Genomic DNA, 20,346 nt, shown 5'->3' on the forward strand with positions numbered 1-20,346 from the left:
ACAAATAAATAAATATCTCTATGCAAACACAAGTATTTTAACACAGTCAAAGTAACTGAACCAAGCATGAACGGTGACAATGTGAGAGATTAATCCAAACTTCTCATTGTGTATTTCAACACACATTACAACAATAAAGCACTCACACACAATCTTACCAGGAGCAATGTTGTAACTGGATATTTTGAGGACAGCTTTGCAAGGCTAGATGAAGGATTCTTCACATGCTTAACAGTGTGGTTTTACAAGCTAATTTTCCATGTTATCTTTACAGCACTGACTTTTCAGGCTGTTTGACCTCTGCAACACTATACAGCAGCACTGCTGAAATAGGGAGAATGTAGACATATTACAGATGGAGAAACCAGTGCAACAGGAGAATACCTGAGAATGCTTGGAGACCCAGTGGCGCAAAACATTTAGGACACGATTTGTGGCCGCTCTGCGTATTATGAACTCTTTGTCGCACATGCGTTCAGAATTGGTAAATCCTGTGTGGAAAAAATACATGTTAAAGTTAATGGAGGTAGCAAAAATTCAAATAGGGTATGAATAACTTTGGTAAACCGAAAGCTTATGGAACAGTTATGTGTAATAAAAGGAAAGATGCCTATATAGCCTTTCAAATACCACTATTTAGACTGGTGAAATTCTTCAAGATCACTAGTACACAGCCTTGCCCATCATAACTAATACAGATACCTCCTTGGGTCAGCACTCAGTTTTAGAAAGATAAAGAATATTTGCCTGCATCATTAACATCAAGGTCTCCCTTCAGTATGGAAGAAAATAACATTAAAAAACAGGACCAGACCAAAAATGTACAGGGCCTGTAATCAAGCAGATTACGGAAGGGATGTGAGTATCATTTAGAAAGGGGAAAGAGGTAAATTTCAGAAGTGGTAAAGAAATAGTGAAGGATAATAGTTTAAACACAGAGAAGAAGAAGGTCAACACAAGAAATGTTCCTTTGTAAGAGCAGTATTGCACAGGCTCTACTAGTCAACAGAGACTATTCAAATAAGCTATTTGTTTTTTTACCACTGGGGTGACAAGAAAGTGGGAAAGTATACAGAAAACACATGATTACATTATTTTAATAATAATAATAATACAATTATATTAAAACTCCAATTTTTTAAAAACAATTGATAACTCTGAAGATACACTTGACAAGTTTACATTTTTCTAGTTTGTTAGATTTGATCTTGCACTCTGCTGCTTTCCATTTCACTTGGTGCAGAGTCCAGGGAAATCTGGAAACACCCTTCCATGTGACCAGTACTTCAATATTTTTTTGCATAAGAGCTGTTCTAAAGCCCATGTATTATTATAAATAGCAAAGGCAGATTAAATGTCTGTTTATTCTGTGAGAAACCTGTTGGAGGTATTCTGAGAGTTTGTATTAATTTTGCTCTATTTTTATTAAAGACAATCCAAAACCTCCAAATTGCAGCTCTATATACCCCAAATATATTTTCTGTGGTTATGTTTCATGGAATTTTTTTTTAATTGTGTCATATTACACTGTAGTCGACATCTAAGATTCACTATCAAAGAAATTTTCATATTAAAACATCTTCAGGAGCTTCATTGCCCGTAAACATCAAAGCAAAGAAAATCTCTGAGGCTTTACTCAGTAAAAGGTAACACAGGCAACATTTTGTGTGTTAATTTTCTATGCCTTTCACAGTTAACCTCTTGCAGAAGCAATTAGGCATACACATTATAAACTGTTCAATTAGCCACTTAATTGCAGCAATGAAAGTCACAATGAAAATTATATATTAAAGCAGTGGAGTCTTTATCAAAGTAACTTTAAGGAAAAGAAGTTTCAGTAAGCTGGAAGGAAAACAGAAAGACGCCTACAGAGACAGTTCTCAGCTGCAAAAAGAATTAAAAAAGCAAGAAAGGAAAAAGGAAAACCTCTAGAGATCACTTCAGCAAACTTCTATGATCCTCATATTTTCACCAATTTTTAAGCAGTAATTAGCTTGTTGCAGAGATTAAGCAGCATGTTCACTCAGATCCACACTGTCAGTATTTAACGTTGATCTCTTGAAGCTATAAATGGAGATCTCCACTTTTGTAAGAAAAGAACTTAGCTGAGCATAGATGCACATGTGAATTTAACTCCAAGTGGCTGATTCATTGTACATCTTCAGGTACAAGACTTCGAAGAAGTAACTAAATCAAAGAAATTCTTTTTTCTTTTCAAAATGTAACTAGAAATCTATTAACTCCATTCTGACCTTGTTTTTAAATACCAAACAACTCAGAAAGCCAGGATGTGTTTCCTTCTTTCTTCACAAAACATCTATAATTTATTGTTCTTTATAGAAACAAAAAAGAATCCGAAAGTCCTCAAGCAACTCTCACTGTCCAAGACTTAAATCTGCAGACTGATTTTGAAGAAAATCATGTTTACGACATTTTCTTGTGGAAATCGAATGGAGTGGAATACCCACTATTCTCTGTACACTGGCTTAGCGTCCTTCCATTTGGATGTCTGGCTTTACCTCAAGGTTTTCCCTCAGGACTTAGTTTTGAGTGACAGTAGACCCCAGGTAGGCTCCAGATTCAGCAGCTGTCAGAACAGCTCAGCAGATTTAGGCCCTAAACCAGAGCCAGTTATGCTGGAGAGTAATACATGGAGTCCTTGGACCTTCCTGAGGCAATTGAGCTGGATCAGGTCAAAGCTACTGGGACTTGCAGTGTTCAGAAAAAAAAGCCTCTGACTCTGTTCCTCTTCTACAATCTACCATGCTATTTCCAAGCAAATACTTCTGCATAGACATGGAAGGAACACAGAGCAGTTTTAAGGACAAAGGGATTGATTATACTCCTGCTTCAAAAACTGGTGGCAATGTTCTGAGCAATGCTGGAGACTTGCACTACAACAGAGCTGAAGATGAAGAACTGCCCCTCATGAAGACGGAGATGTGCAAGTCATCATTGACCCATGCGGAGAGATCTGCAGAAACAAAGCATATGATCTTCTCGAGGTCTAGCACCAGAAGAAGTTGCAAAGTGTAAACCTGTTGAATGGTGGTGTTTAGCATACTGGTGGCTCCTAGTGTTTCAATCCTGAACTGACTTGTAATTGAAGTGGGAGCCAGGACTGTCAGCATGGGGTAGAGATGGTTACCATCCACATCATTAAAATGCCCATTGGGCACAGATCAATTAGCTTAGTCTCAAATCAGAAGTTATTTAATAACTGCTACTATTCACTAGGTAAGCTTAAGTGGATTTATATACCTGATCAGACTTGTGCTCCAGGCCCCTCACCAACTTGGTTGCCCTTCTCTGGACACGCTCCAGCACCTCAATGTCTTTCCTGCAGTGAGGGGCCCAAAACTGAACACAGTACTCGAGGTGCGGCCTCACCAGTGCCGAATACAGGAGAACAACCACCTCCCTGCTCCTGCTGGCCACACTATTTCTGATACAGGCCAGGATGCCATTGGCCTTCTTGGCCACCTGGGCACACTGCTGGCTCATATTCAGCCGGCTGTCAACCAGCACCCCCAGGTCTTTTTCTGCCAGGCAGCTTTCCAGCCACTCTTCCCCAGGCTCAGATGAAATTTCATCTAGTCTGGTATCCAGAAACAAATGCTTGCAGAAAGAATCTTTAAAAAAAGGCAATTCTAAAGCCATCCTTCCCATAGTGTGTTACCCTTGGCGTTGAGCAGTTTGGGGGCTAACTACACACATTACACATAAATCAGTGGGAAAGTAGGCATGATTTCTTCCAAGTTCACCTTCACTGTGGTTCCAGGGGAGGAGGGAGGTGAAGGGTCCAATGTAGCAGGATGCCAAACTTTGCAACACTTTAAACAGAGTTCTGGATGCAACTGCCCACATCCAGACCCCATGGTGAAATAACCAGGAACACTCCATGGTGAATATCTGTGTCTCTCCTGAAGGAAGCAGTCTTTCCACATTAGAAATATACAGCACTATTTCTAATCATTAATCATCTTAGTGGGCAGCTGTTTCAGTGAGTGCTATTTTCAAGGAATGTTTTTCCCCAGTATCTGTTGAGATTAATATATACTGCTTCCACAAATAGTTTCTTCAAATAATGGTGATGCAGAACTTTTACCACAGGCTGTCAAACACAATGTTAACCTGCCAGCATTGCTAGTTTCAGTGAATTACTTCTTTCAATATAATTTAATCACTGTGTTCATGTACTCATCTTCAGATTATGTTATGCAAAATCCAGTTTCACCTTCAGATGTTTTTCTTGTGTGCACTATAATCAAAACTAGCTTCCACTATCACCAAAGATTAAAAAAAAAAGTGCTGAATAGACATAAATCTCAACACCTGCAGACAAAAATATATTACATTATGACAACACCTTGTACATAGATAGCTCTCCTTATGTGAAAGTCTAAAGCACTTTTCAGTGGTAGATGTCATTATCTCTCCCATTCAAAAAGCAAAAAACCCACAGCCAATCAATGCCTGCAAGTAGCATGTGTCAGTGTCTCCACCTTTGGAATTACTGCACTCAGGACCAGATCCAAAGATCTCATCACATGTCAGTGTGAGACAGAGAACAGATCCCCTCCTCAAAAGCTACTAAGAAGTCCCTATAGCAAAATCCTGTCCCACTTTTTCCTGTTCTACTGAACAAACCTGACTCTATCAGCAATTTACATTATTTCCTCTTTAAAATCCACCTCAACCAAAAGGAACATTTGTATTATGTTAAATTCTGCAATATATATGTTAAATAAATTAAATTATACACATTTGCTTTTCTATTTCACTTAAGCTGTCAAAAACTCTCAGTCTAGTTACAGTAACTGTATTCTCTGCGTTTTGTTTTTCTGCATTAATACAGCAGCACATGATTCCTGACCACAGTAATTAATTTGTCAAAAGTTTTGATGATATATCTATTTTTAAGGGTTTATGTATACAAAAAATCATTTCTGTTCACAAGATTTAGGGGTAAGTTGTTTGAAGTTATGAAGAGTGACTTCAACAAGTTTCTGTCTTTCTTAGCAAAAAACTTCATTTCAGACAAAGACTTTATGTGTCAGTTTCACTGAAATACTCTGGAATCATGCACTGAAGCTGCATCAGCACCTAACACAGAAGTTTGCACTCCAGCCTTTAACAAGGTCATGGCAAACCCCACAGAGTCTCAGGAAGGTGGAAGGGGAACATTCATGGCTCACGAGACAGATGACAAATAATCAAAAAAAGTGTTACATGTAGTCCTCTGTCTTGTGGGTTTTTTTTCTTTCTTCTGATAAATACGCTCATAAATTGTAGGCCAGTTTCATGGTTCAGCCTGGCTGAAATCCTGAAAGCTTAGGCTTGGCAAACATCAGAGTTACTTTCTGACCTGGATAAAGAATAAATACAAACCCCAGGCTTGGAGCAGAGCAGTTTTCATCCACAGATTAAAACTGAAAAAGCCTCTCCAATACATGCAGCACAGAAGAAGAGCCTTCCCAATATATATGCAGCACAAAAAACCTAATTATAAAAAGTTTTCTTTGACATACCTAAAAAATTCTGGATGACTGTTTAAAGATACCCATATTTATTGGTCATACAGTCTCAAGCAAGTAATTAGGTTTCACACATTTTCACAGAAAGTGAGGCGAGTAGCCTAATATTCATAAGAAATCTAAACTGGCAATGATTCTGCTCTCCTTTTCATTCCTTTAATTATGATATCAGGTTGCCATACACTAGCCAGCTGAAGAATGGCAGAGCTGGAAAAGAAGACCATATTAACTGAGATGAAAAGAAGCATAAATATGATGAACTCCCACTCACTGCATACAGAATAGCATATTTGATCAATAATATAGTTCTTCCCTTTTTGTTTAGTAATTGTCAAATGTGCACATTCAGGTTTATAACGGAGCAGGTCATATGAGCAGTCTGAGGCTTGAAAGTAGGAGATATCAAGTCCGGCCATGACCTTTGGGCTACCTCAGTTTAAGAAAGAGGCATATTTAATCGTTCACTATGTCAGGATTTGAGTTTGTTTCACAAAGGGTTATAAAGTCATACAGCATCAGAAAACGCGACTATTAAAAAGCAGAAGAAATCAAGTGTCCACTGCATTCCAGACTTTTAATTTCACTTTCACTGGTCCTTGGGACATACAAAATAATTTTGTTCTAAGAAATATGCCACTGAAAATCCTGTTGTAACCACCCACGTCAGAAATAATTCCAAGTATGTATTTGATTCTTCTGCCTAAAGCCTCTGCCACAAATACAATCTAACTATCAAATCAAGTCAAGGGATTATAGTCTTAGTAAGGTAAATCCCACGGATTCACATGCACCAGCTGATGTACAATAGTGTAAAATAGATAGAGCTATAGAGTCTGTGTTTGATTTCTGTAAAATATTTAGGGGGAAGGTGGCTAAACTATTTTTAAATGACTCCTGCTTCAGAAAGGCTTTTTCTGATCAGAGAAATTTAAAGAACACAACATTGAGATAGAGCAGTTATGTCATGACTGTTCTGTAAACTTGAACTAATTCCAGAAGTCTAAAAATATATCAGTCCAGAGAAATCATTTTAGTTTAATGTATGGGAGAAAAAGGTAAGTGGCTAAAGAAATATGCTTAAGGTCAAGATACTGTTCTAACTCCTAATAATAACATAAAGGTTGCTCTGAGAGTTATAATAATCTGTGAGATTATATGGTTAAAACATGAGCACCACAAAGAATGAAATTACTCCTTTAAAGTCAAAGAGCTGTTCAAATTTGAGAATTTGTCCTTTAAAAATCCTTAAAAACAGAGTTACTGCTGTAGATATAACTGGCACAAGCTCTTAGAATTTCTGGTTTTTTTAACAGAGATATTCTCTCAGGATACCATATCAGACTCTCACACTTGGAAGAAAACGTTTAAAAATTGCTAAACACTGAAAATATACTTGTAGTTACAAGTTACACAACTTGTTATTAAAAATCTGTAGCTCATCTTAGAAGTACAAAACACCAAAGAGTCTGCTTTTTTTTTTAAATAAAATTCAGCAGCAATACAAGATTGATTTTTTTTTTGCATTTTGCGATAAATACATGGGTTCAGAGAAAATAGCCTTGTTCACTTCTCTACTAAAGTGAGAAAAACCCAACATGTGTGTGCATTAGCATTTACATATGTTGCAACAACACAGGGAACTGAGTATCCGGAGCTTTAGACTACTGCACTTTGTAGGAGGCATTTTCCACAACTCTAAGTAACAGTACCTCCATTACCACTGGACAACATGCTAATCTTTTCTTCTTTCAGCAAACAGAGACAACAAGGAGTTACTGCCATCACCAAAACCTAATGCTAAATTTTGGTGTACCTGCATACATCTTTGTTTGCACACAAGAAGTGTATGTGTCTGCATGCATGTGTAAACTCCTAGTCCAATTTTTCTAGTGAAGTCTTGGGCAAAACCATCCAAATCGTGTGCATTTATTTATAGTTCTATCTCTAGAAAAGAACAGATCCTGAATTTCAAAGGCTGTTGTTGCCAATTGTGTTTACAGATTGCAGAATATCATGACAAATGTGCAATGTGACAGCAGAATTTTTCTCTATGACTTATTTATATAAAAGAACTATAGGGAACAATTGACAAAGAAGAAAAGCCTTTTTCAACAGCCTACTTTAACAATTATATTTGTGACTGTTTTAGTACATATTAGACACTTTTTTTTCACTGCAGTAATGTTTGAATTATCTTCCATGAATAATGACAAGAATGACAACATTGCAGCTGATATTTCTTTCAATTTTGTATGTCAGCCAAGTGCATTTGCCTGTGTTCCTGCTATGTCTCTTAGTCTTCAGGGAACATAGAAGTAATTTTTACCTGCTGATGTATTTCTGCATTTCAAGTAATCTCTGCCTCTTGATTTCTTTAATTGCACATTGTCTATACTCTCAACCTGCTCTATCAGCAACATGAAGAGTATAGGAGATCTTTTTTGCATAATGCTCACAGCCTTTTCAAGAACTATTCAAAGTAAGCTTTCAGACCTTTCAAATGCTCAGTGTGCCCTGCCACAAAGGAAAGGTTAAAATAAAGCCTATGACAATGTACAGGTAGAAACAGAAAACCACAAAAAATGCTTTTGGAATTTTTTCCTTTAGTTTCCTTTTTACATAAGCTAAAGGAAGTAGTCTGCAAAATTATTCAGATTTTTTCATGACAATAGGAGTAAACGTTAAATGGAAAGAAGGCGATAATTGCAAAGAGCCAAATGTATCATTTTTCAGACCATCTGTGAATGGATAGTTGACTGTCATGCAAAACAAAAATTGGCAGGGTGCATACCACTCCACAAAAAATCTCTGAACAAAACGTCCATCTCATAAGCAGCTTCCAGACCATTTATGGTTGGGGCACAAATCAAGCAACTCAATAGTAGCATAAACAAATATTAATTATGCAAGCAACACCTAAGCTCAGGGAAAAAAGAAGAAGGAAAAAAAAAAACCCAAAATCCTCTCAAAACTTCCTCCCTACCCCATGCACACCATTGGGTGCACCAAATTTGAGGAAGATAATAGGGAATCTAAACAAACTTGCCCTCATTATGAACCCAGACCTTTTGGTCAAAGCCCTTACTTGCAATGTCAACGTACTAGGGCTGGTTTCATGCACGCAGTGGTCATAGCTTCATTCCAGCTTCTCTCCTCAGCTTAGGAGAGCAGAGGGAAATACCACCTAAGAGCTGGCCAGAGACACTCATCTAAACCACCAGAAAATACATATTCAGCACATCCCACCCAATCAATTGCAGTAGGATTGTGGTGACCCATCTGGGGAGATGGGATGGGGGAGGAGGATGGGGCAGCAGGAACAAGGACTGTACTAGTTTCCTTTCTTAGTCTCAGTGACGGTTTGCTTCCACATGTCTATGAAACAGAGCTTTCGCTACAGCTGCTCAGGACTTAGTGCAATAGGTCGGGGAACAGATGGTTCACAGTGTCATAACTCAGGAAATGTCCAGTACAAATATTTTTTTTCCTGAGCAGTCAGCTCCTCTAATAAACTAGAATAAGAAATTAATAGAAGAGAAAGGAACACTGTCCTGGTTTCAGCTGGGATAGAGTTAACTGTCTTCCTAGTAGCTGGTCCAGTGCTGTGTTTTGAGTTCAGTATGTGAAGAATGTTGATAACACACTGATGTTTTCATTTGTTGCTAAGTAGTGTTTAGTCTAAAGTCAAGGATTTTTCAGCTTCTCATGCCCAGCCAGCGAGAAGGCTGGAGGGGCACAAGAAGTTGGCACAGGACACAGACAGGGGACCTGACCCAAAGTGGCCAACAGGGTATTCCATACCATGGGACGTCCCATCTAGTTTAGGAACTGGGAAGGGGGGGGCAGGGAATCGCCGCTGGGGGACTGGCTGGGTGTTGGTCGACGGATGGTGAGCAATTGCCCTGCGCATCATTTGTACATTCCAATCCTTTTATTACTACTGTTGTCATTTTATTAGTGTTATCATTATCATTATTAGTTTCTTCTTTTCTGTTTTATTAAACCGTTCTTATCTCAACCCACGAGTTTTACTTCTTTTTCCCGATTTTCTCCCCCATCCCACTGGAGGAGGGGGAGTGAGTGAGCGGCTGCGTGGTGCTTAGTTGCTGGCTGGGGGTAAACCCCGACAAACACATTAAAAAAGGGGATCCTAAATTTCTGCTAATGTGAAAAAAAAAAAAAAAAATCATCATTTTCCCCTGGCTCTGAACTCCCAAGAGCAGGGATCACTTGAGACAAAACTAACCTCAATTTTTAAGTCATTGTTTTAATTCAAATTTATTGCTCTAAGAAAACTGCAAGGGGAGATTCAACTCAATTTGAACATGAATGTTTAGCCAGCTATCTAAAATTGCTAAGCAACAATTTTGTTAAATTCAAAAGGCTCCTAATTCAGGAACAGAAATATAAGTCTACTCAAATGCACTACAGAGTACGTGACTATTCAGAGGAAAGGAATAACATTCAGGGTTATTGAATTAGAAGGCAGATTCCAATCTCTATTTTCATTTCGCTACTGATTTCCCAGTAAAATATCCTCTGGCAGGAGAAGACATACACAAATGTCTCATAAAAGCAGTCTGGTGAACGAGTGTAAAAAACGCAGCCCAGAACAGAAAGCAAGTTTTCCTCTACGCTGGGCCATCGTCATCAGCCCCTGTTGACCCCACACACCACACATCACAACCGGACCCCCAGCCAGCCTGGCAGGTCGTTCACAACATTAGCACTGGCCACCTCTACTGGCCACCGCGAGGTGCCCAGTGCGGTGACGCAACCGATCCCGGAGAAGCCGGCAGGAGCCCCAGGGAGAGTTCTCTTTTCTTTGTGAAGGGCTGGGCGCCCTGGAATGCGTTCGCCCCGAGACAGGGGCCCGCGGTGCTCATCGTTTTGTTGTTAGGTCTAGAGACTTTCTCTTCCCCTTGAGGGTACAGAGTGGGCACCTCCAGTGTTTTGGAAATTCACCCCTGAACAAGTGCAGGATCCAGAAGAACTAGTAAAATATTTGGAAAAGGTATGCTGTCACCCCAGCAGCTCCAGAGAGATACAAATCACTGCAATGTGCTGGGGCCTGGCCCATGCCTATTGAGCCCTGTTTGACACCACTCTGTACCCTCAAGGGAAACGCCACACTCCCCTTCCCGCAGGTTGAAGGTCAGGTGCATGAGGGGCTCATTGACCTCCCGCAGCTCACTGGTAACAACATCTGGGTGACTCCCAACAATGCTCCAGCCACCAGGAAGGAAAGATGGTTAGGTCTATGCCAGCGGTTATTTGTCACACAACTGTTTTTAATGGAGAACAGTGTCAGCTGTAGAGTAAGTCAATGAGTATTTCCCACCTGGAGTTTTTTAATCTAAATGGGAAACTCCAAGAAAGTTCAGTGTTCAGGTCCCAGTGCTTCTCAAACCTCCCTGAATCTGCATAAATTGGTCTGGAAATTCCCCAGAGGGAACTAGTGCTCACTTTTCCCAGTTCCTGGCTAGAGCCATTAGTCAAACAAAACCGACAAGTAAAAAAAACTTGGCTGTCCTGCATAAAGGATGAGGGGAGGATAACAAATCCTACACCAACTCTTTTCTTTCTGAGAACTAAGCATCTTAGATCCCTGACAGAGAGGGGAGACTGGGGAGGGTCACAACGCAACCAGGATTGATAGGCATGCCTGAAACAACAATTTCAGGCGTGATTCGATGGTATCCCATATCTCTGACAGGAAGCTAGATGCCCTCAAATTCATTCTTGAAGTTCCATGTAGGAATCCATGACTTGAAGAAGCACAGTTAAAATTAAGGTCTGCTTCCAACTGCTTAGAAACAGTCTCTGTGATACTTGTCACCCAGTTGTGCCAATTTACTCCTGTGAAGAGTAGTCCTGCTGGGATAAGCTGCAGATTCAAAAGGATGAAATCCTTTTAAACTCGATTATTGATTGAGATATCACCATCACAATTTTTTTCTTTCAGGTCTGGATTCATAAGGAAAAAGTTCCACAGAGCTTTTCCAGTACAGGGAATGAGATGTTATAACCCAGAAAACTACTGGAGTGCAAAACTACTGTAACTACTACAATAGCAATGTTTATGGCATCATACTGAATATCAACTAGAAAAAGACACCCATTTTCTGGGTTTGCTTTGGACGTGGATACTTAAAGCCAGAAAGAAATATATACTTTCCAAAGGTTAGCTTATAACCACTGATATAATTTGAAGTATTTAGTACAGCACAACACAGAAGTGCATTACCCAGCTACCCACATAATGTAGAATCCATCTCAATGTCACCATCAGATACCACTTGCCTTCCACATAACATTCATCATAGCAAGGAAATCTCTGACTGCCCTCTTACAATGGAAAAAAGAAAGTAATAATTTCCCTCACAAACCTTGCTTAATTCTATCTTTACCAAATTCCATACTAACTCAGCTGCCTACTCCAGAATTTCTGTCTCAGGAAATGTAATGCCACAAGTGTAATGCCACATTATTATTCCTTTGTTCAGAATTAGGGAAGGACTCCCTGAACAGTACAGCTGATATCCTTGAATGCGGAACTATATACTCACATCAACTTGTGTGCAACACGGTAACAACTCAAGAAGTACTGTATGTTTCTATGTGCTCTTCCATTTCAGGGATCAACGGGATCCCACTTGGGAGGGTATGCCTTCATTATTTTGCATGGTACATCTCCAAATCACATTATTCAGCTTAAGTGCTGAATGCACCTGGCAGCAGCATGTACAGCTACAGTGCCTCCTCTCGGCACAGCCATACATACAACTACAGACACACGGACACATGAACGTGCACACAGGATCTGATCTCCCTTGTATCATTTGGCACAAGCTGTGTCATTCCATTACTCCAATTAGTGCTTATGCCAGAACAAACAAAACAAAAATATTGTCACACTGGGAGCTGGCAAGTGGTTTGAATGACTGCAGAATAGCACTACCAGTCACAACCTAAAATAAGCTACACAGCTCTCGCTAAAAACTTTTGTGAAACTTTCTGATGCTAGTTTTGGTCTTCTAAAATAAGCTGTCAGCCTTACTCAATCTGTGCCTGATTTATCAGAATGGAAAGGCCTACACATGACCCACTCTGTAATCTGGATCTCTATGAAACATGAATTACTACTTTTAGCTAATTTTTATCAACTAATATCATGACAGTAATCAAACAGGGATAAAGTGTGGATAAAGTGTGTCATACTGAGAGCTCACAGGACTCATCTGGCTCAACTTCAGTACTTATGCAGCTTTCAAGATATATGCCATTCTAGAAACTATAGCTGTAATTTACAAAAGTCCATTTATATTTGTTATTGCTGTTACAGTTGGGGTATGTTATGGCAGATGAACTCCTAGAGCACCTCTGAGGAGATAAGGACTTTCCATATTAATTTCAGTGGCTCCTGAAGTTGACACTTTCACATCAATTACCGGCTCTTAAAGTTGACACTTTTGCATAAGTATTTCCACAGTTTATCCTCAACCATGTTCAATTGCTCTAAAACCGAAGTCTGGCAGCTTTACATGAGAAGTGGTCAAACAAGTACAGAAAGGGCCTACAATGTTTTATCCCAGGCAGTGATCAAGAATACAAAAATAGCCAAGTCAAAATAAATCAGACATTTATACTGTAAAAGGATTACACACTTCCCTCTGTACAGCTTCTCCATCACTAATGCATAACTCATGTATATAATTAATGCACTAATGCATAACTGATTATCAGCAGAAAGTAGCATATAACTAACTTTGTATAAAAAGTTTAAGATTAAGAAAGGAACTTGATCCCTCCACAGACAGTGACGTGATCACAGGACCGTTGATCCAGAACTCACAGACTGTTTTAGATGCATTGTCAACAGTGGAAACTACTCAGTGGCGGTGTGCAGAAGTGGCACCAGGAGGTACTTTTGAATGCCAAGGCTTTCAAAGTGAATTGCTTTGAAGGAAGATACTGCTTGTATTTAGCAGCTGCAGCCAGCAGATTAATGGAGCAGGCTTTGTGCTTGCTTTTTTGAGAATCTGCTGCAGCTGCAAAGGACTGTCTGATCACTTCTGCAAACAGATTGTAAGAACTAATGAAAAGCAGATGATACTAGAAAATTATCTGGTAAACAGGCTGATCAGTTTTGCTAGCCTAAAACCAAGGGCAATTTAGATTAAGATTGCTTCTCCAAACTACCAGAATGGACTTGTGAAAAGAGAAGGAGCTGGTTGTACTTTCTCTGCATAAGAAAGGATTTACAGGCTGATTGTTTGAGAGATTTTTAAGATGTTCTTTGATAGGGTGCAAGTTGCTAAATGCAGAAACTTCAGGAAAAATTCTCTCTCCTGAACCATACTCAGGTAAATAACTCAAGTCAAAGGTAATTTAGCACCACAGATATGTGCAGGCAATTAAGTGAAAGGGAGAGTATATAAGCAATTCATTTTTGTGTATATGCTTCAAAGCTTCAAGCTGTTATTTTAATTGCTCTTTTAAATCACTAAAATCAGAGAGATTAAAACCATCTTTCCTCCTTACTAGCATGGGGCAGATTTTTCTATGTGCAAATCCTGTTTGTCAGAGATACTCCCCCAAAGACTCTTTTTCCCCCTACTTTCTCACTATCTCCTCTCCCTTTCACATGTGTTTTAAAAAACAAATGCTTATACTAAAGAAGCCAGGCCCTCCTGCCAACCACAAGCTCCCATCCCACTCCCATCCTCTTCCATAATATGTCACCTTGTTCTTGTGAAAAATGGTACATTCTCTACAGCGCCGACTGGCATGCTGTAGGAGGAGGAAGGCAGCTTTGAAGCGTGCGGCACGCTGGAAATACTGACGTACCCGGCTCAAAATCAGATGACAGAACTGTTGAAATAAAGCTGCTATATTCATTAGGGAACAACCCATTTGTTTGGGTTCAAGTATTTGCTTCTTGTCTAACATTTATTTTCCATGTTGGGAAAATTTTGGTCTCTAGCTTCAGTTGAGGAAGAAATAAGCTTTTCAAAGTTCTTTGATTCTACCTGCTACAGGTATAAAATATATTAAAAGTATGTAAGATGAGTTTAGATCTTGAATTTAAGCTTTTGTCAAAACAATCTTCTTGAAGCCCATGTTCAGTAGAACTGTTTCAAAATAAAACGATCAATTTAACTATTTTTCTTCAAGTTGCGTTAGACATTCTTAGCAGAGAAGACATTTGTACATTTCCTAAGCTTATATAAGTACTTTTTACTTTATTCATTGTTTACAAAAAACAACGTAGAATTATTTTTCTAATTTGGCTTCATCCGTACAACTATTCAGAGATTTTAAGTAAAGCTCGAATCTCTTCTAGTCACACAGAGCACCTTCATAGTTTATCAGGATTAACAACTATGAGGACCTGCACACAGAGCAAGCAGTTTCAGTAAATGAATACCAAAAGATGTTTTTCCTTTAAAAATCAGTGCCTGGTATCTTACTGATCCTGACATAGTGCTCCGATTCTGTGCGTGACCTAAAAAGTGAAGGAGAAAAAAACCCAATAACGTGTTTGAAAGAATTGTACAAAGATAAGCCAGGGAAATTTACAAGTTCTACAAGCCACAGATGAAAGATGCTTTTCCATATAAATTGTTTTTATCTAGTGCTAGGGTTTGTGTGGGTGCTATACAGATTATACTGCTGTTACTTAATTCCTGTAACATCTGTAGGATTTTTGCAGCAAAACTACAAATGATTGGTGAGAATTTTGGCAGGAGGTTCCTCTCCCACATTACCAGTCTCACTCCTTTTTTTGACACTGGCTGTGTGACAGACTCTCAGAGAAGAGAAGCAAATCACTCCTGAAGGGATGGGGCTCACTGCAGCTCCCTGGAGCTCTGCTTAAGGACTACCTAACTCTCACTGCAAAGCTAAAAGAAGAGATTAGCAGGACATTCATTAGGATGAGAACGTTAGCATTATTATAAGACAGACATCAGAGCAGAGATGCTAGATAACTTCTGTGTTGCTTATGGAAGCTGTCACTGATCCAAGCAGAAATCAAGAACGAATTTTCTCAAGGTATATGAAGAGAGGGGAAAGAAACAGCCCAAGTAACTGATGCCTCTGAGCAGGCATATGTTTGTGATTACTCAGGGCTTACCTACCACTCTGAGAAGCATGTAGGTGAGCAGAAGTGCTAGGAGCAATGATAGAGTCATGAGAAGGGAGATAGTAATTCAGAATAAGTAAAGAATATGTGTCCCTGTATCCACAATTTGAGTTTATATTAGTTTACATCCAGTCACGAAAACAGGGTATCTTTCACTGTTCTGGAGAATGATGCTTGCATAACTTTGTCCTCTTCCCTTGCTGAAGAATGAGCTTTATTGCCATGAAAGAAAGCTGTAGAAGACTGGAGAATAATGATGCTTTGACCTGTCCATTTCTATTTTAGAATGTGTTAGTATTATTATCCTATTCTTACAAATTGGGAAAAGAATGAAAGTGTGCAGCAATCTGTTAATGCTGACAGAGCACTACAACTACAGCAAGCCATAAGCCATCCAGCCATCCTTCACATCCCTCAAAAGAGAAAGGACATGTAAAAGACACAACATGCTCTATTTATCCCTACTGTGCATATTATCATTCATGCAGGCACCAAGCTGTGCACCTGGGGTGTCTTATTTAACTTTCTATGCTTTCACTTTGTATTTCTATTTACCTTTATCATGTTGTTAAAATAAACATGTAATAGGCAAATTTTCTGGAAGACAATAGACAAAAACATGTTTAAGATATGTAAAGATTAATATTTAACTAGACAGATGCACTAAACAATAGGACAAGTAGTACAGCTTGGCATCATAAAAGCAGCTACCTTGTAAAATATCTGAAATTAATGGCAACAAAATCATTAAGTTAAAAAAAACCTGCTGAAGTGCATAAGAACCTGAATCATCCTGGTTCAGAGAAAGGTTCCATATATTGCCGGAAGCTCTGCATGCTGCAGACCAATGCTGTGGTGCCCAGCACCTCCTTTTCAGCAGCTCCTAAGTGAATGCAGCATATGGTGTGGTGGGGCAACCCAAGCATGAGCTGTTCTTAGGGCCCTGCTAGCCCTACACGTGTACCTGCTGTGCACCCAGATAACAAATGAACCCACACTGATCCCCACAGAGTGGGGATGGAGCAGACTGAGAACACTGCCAACAAGCACTGCGCTCAGGCTGCATCCAAAGGGGGAAGTGCACCAATATCTATAGCAGACCAAAATACTCAAAAGTCTTTCAACTTTGGCTTCCCATCAAGCCACTTGCTGTCATGCAGCCTGCAGACAGCACCAACATAGGCAGTGTTGCCCTAGGTGCTTTTCTGAAGATACACAAAGCCATCATATGCCCTGGGAGAGCTGTTCAGAGCTTTGCATACTTATCAGTATATAAACTTATCATTGCATGGTGACAGTAATTATAAAATGTTATGGCCAGCACTCTCCACAGGAGATGATTAAATACTCTTCGTGTTTGGTTCTGGTAGAGTGTGTGACTACAGGACTTTCCAATGAGTCTGTTAACCTGCTTGCCTCAATGCATCCTTGAACAGTCAGAACTGGAAGACGGAAAGTTGAGAAGAGCTAAGGGATCATACCCTGGGAAAACACAGCAAACAAAACAAAACGGCTAGAAGCCAGATGGCTTCAGGGAACACTGAGAACAGAAGACACACAGATGACTCTTACCTCCTAATACTCTCCCACAACCTTCAACTGATTTCAGGTCCTGATCTGTTCTAGTTTCCAGCGTAGAAACTACTACTCTCACTTGCAGGCAGCTGTCCACTTTTTGAACCTGGATCTCTTAATTTCCCAATGTCACTCAGCAGAATCTCAAAGGCCTTATATTCATTGCACAAAGAACCAGAAACTCATGTTTGCTTTGAACCTTGGCCTCATGAAATTAATCTGTTGCCTCCTACCTCTTGCATCAGAAAAAGCAACAAATGCCTACTTACCCTCCCTGTGACATGCATGATTTTGCAGAACTTTCTCATCAACCCTCCAAGTAATCTCTTCTCTAAACTCCAAATGCACAGAAGCCATTTTATACTTCCACTCATCCTTGATTACAAACTCTCAGCCTCCTCTAGTTCTCATCCCCTCCCCTCAAACAGGACATACCGCAACTCTACATAGTCTTCAATATACATGCAAATTCTGGATTTATGCTGGTCTTCTCTGCTTTGTCCTTTATTCCTCTGCTAATAATTCCTGATGTTTCCTTTACCTTTTTGGGTCCTGCTGAGCACTAAGATCGTTTAAGGGAACTATCTACTGTAATCCTCAGATCTTGTTCCTGAGCAATAATGTCCAGCACAGAGACCATCCTTTCAAGTGTAGAGCTGAGACTAGTTTTCCTCATGTGCATCACTTAGTATTTATCAACACTGAATGTCACCTGCCATTCTATTTATGTTCCATGTACGAGTATATTAAATGGCACACATCAAAATGTCTGCGGCAGTGAGGCCAAGGACCAACTGAAAAAAGAAAAAAAGCCATAAATCTCATTCACTACCCAAACTGATTCACTGAGGGATCATGTCCACCCTATGCAGTGAATGAGACAGGAGCCCACTGGAAAAAAAGGCATTATTTTACAAACACGCATGATTATGATAACATATACATGGGGAAGAAATAAAATTATTTGAATTACCCAAATTTGAACTGCATGACTCTGCAGCTTTAATACCATCTCTACCATGATGAACTGCATCAAGTTACAAAACAGGTAATTCAGCTGTTTGAGCTGTGGTTTGTAGCCTTGAATTTTCATATTGATTACATGTGGCCAGCCTTGCTCCAGCTCAGTCTCCTCAGACTCCCCACCACACACTTTTCTTGTCAGATTTGCTGCAGAACCTTCTTATTGGTCTTTTACATCACGCAGGAGAATGACCTTTTATGTAGAACTAGCTTAAACAGCAATACAAAAAAGTACTTAAGAATATTAGGGATGTTGTTTTTTCCTTTTTCAACAGCCCCATGCTTTGATATTCCTTCAATTGATTGCATACCTGCAGATTTTATTTCCTCTCATACTTCAATACTACAAATATTGAAAAGTTGTGCTTTTAGCAATATAAAAGCAGTAATTTTTAATTGCATTGGTCCTAGCAGGAAAAAACAGTATTTTTTATTCTTACTGTGTTTTTTGAACAATTTGTAAACATACTGGAATTAATTCATAAAGCAAAATGTTGCTGATTCCTTGACAGTGCCTGATTCCAAAGGCAGAGGATACTCATAATTTCAAAAAAAATTACTAAGTACATGTTTGTGACAGGTTCATAAAATTCCTAAAACTGAACTTTACTCTCTTGTTACCATCTAAAGATCACAGGAAATACACCAGAGTAATAGGAGTGCTGATCCAGGTTTATCCAGAAATTATTTTCTCATGATGCCTACTCACTCAAGTGAATGACCACAACTTTAGACACAGTGGATACAAAATCCACTGAAATCAATGGTGATGATTTACTGACTTGCATAGAATTTCATGAGTGATTTTGAGACTAGGGTCTTCAAAGCAGTTTCTTGACATTCCAACTGTTATGATGGAAAAGAGGCAGGTTTTAATTTACAGTTGGACTATGCTTTGTCATACATAATCAAAATGAACTGTGGGGTTTGGGTGTGTCAATGCAAAGTAAAAGTAATTTTGTGGACCTTAAAAAAGTTGCTTTTTATTTGTACCATGACCTAGGACAGGACTCAGTGGAAAATACTAATATGTCAAAGGGTACACAGCAAGACAGCAAGTGAATTCAAAACTTAAGTATTTTAAGTTGCACTAAATACTTCCAGTCAATAGACAACATAGCTGCTTTCCAAGGAATATACAGTACACACTTGCAATAATTTAGTGAAGTACAACTGCTGTTATATATACCAACCGTGGGCATAAAAAAGCTCATTTTCAAAATAAAATTGTAAGTGAATACAAAAAAATAAAACCAAGAAAGATATGATCTAGGTGTTTGGAAGATTACATATACGTAAAATATTAACCTTTCAGTAATAGGCTGGACTAGTATTAAGGACAGAATACAAGAATTCAACTGATTGATAGGTGAACTGGAAATGTGGAGTGCCAAATATAACTCTGATTTAAGTCAGCAAGAAAAGCTATCAATGGCTTATACCACAATAGTTCAAAATCTCACTGAATAGTATGGCAATCTTCTTAGAGTCCACAAAACAAAGGCACAAAGCTCTAACGAGTTTCTTGAAGATGTGGTATAGTATGCAGTCCTTATTTGATAGGTTTCATGTTTTGTTCTAAAAGATATTTCTGAATACCTTCTCATCCTTTACTTCTTTCAAACAGATACAATGATGGTTGCTGGCAAGTCCCCAGGACAGGGTAGTATATAAACAGGCTAAAAGATGATTTTACTCTTTGGTGACGTATATTGCTTCACCAGCCAAAATTTCCAGACTGCCACAGCAGGAAATGCAACAGGGTGGATGCACCTGAACACCCTGCCTTAAGATGTTTTAGTCATTCTTATGAGTCAATTCCACTTTCAGTTAAATGTGTTACATTACAAATGCTTTCATAACGGCCACATAATTGGAAGCCAAGGCTCCAATTATCTGTGAATCCTGTACTGCAATGTCCACACAAAGGGCAGGATTCCAGACTCAAAACAACAGCAGATTCAAGTAACAAATCAGAGGCTATTTAGGATTCAGATAAGTATGTTCTTAAAAAATATTCACCTTTTCAGACCTAGGTATCTTATTATTATCTCTCTTTGGTAC

At 39.1% G+C, this 20,346-nt stretch overlaps 1 protein-coding gene across 2 annotated transcripts in view; it reads right to left on the reverse strand.

The window, feature by feature from the left end:
- Positions 1-20,346, reverse strand: part of RASGRF2 (Ras protein-specific guanine nucleotide-releasing factor 2) — a 126,073-nt gene that overhangs the window by 26,861 nt on the left and 78,866 nt on the right. For both annotated transcript variants that reach the window (XM_010578069.1, XM_010578068.1), the window contains exon 18: positions 385-491. In XM_010578069.1, coding sequence (XP_010576371.1) covers positions 385-491 — 107 coding nt within the window. The remainder of the gene's footprint in view (positions 1-384; positions 492-20,346) is intronic.

This window comes from Haliaeetus leucocephalus, unplaced genomic scaffold (assembly GCF_000737465.1).
Source record: "Haliaeetus leucocephalus isolate CR32 unplaced genomic scaffold, Haliaeetus_leucocephalus-4.0 Scaffold598, whole genome shotgun sequence".
NCBI classification, from domain to species: Eukaryota; Metazoa; Chordata; class Aves; order Accipitriformes; family Accipitridae; genus Haliaeetus; species Haliaeetus leucocephalus.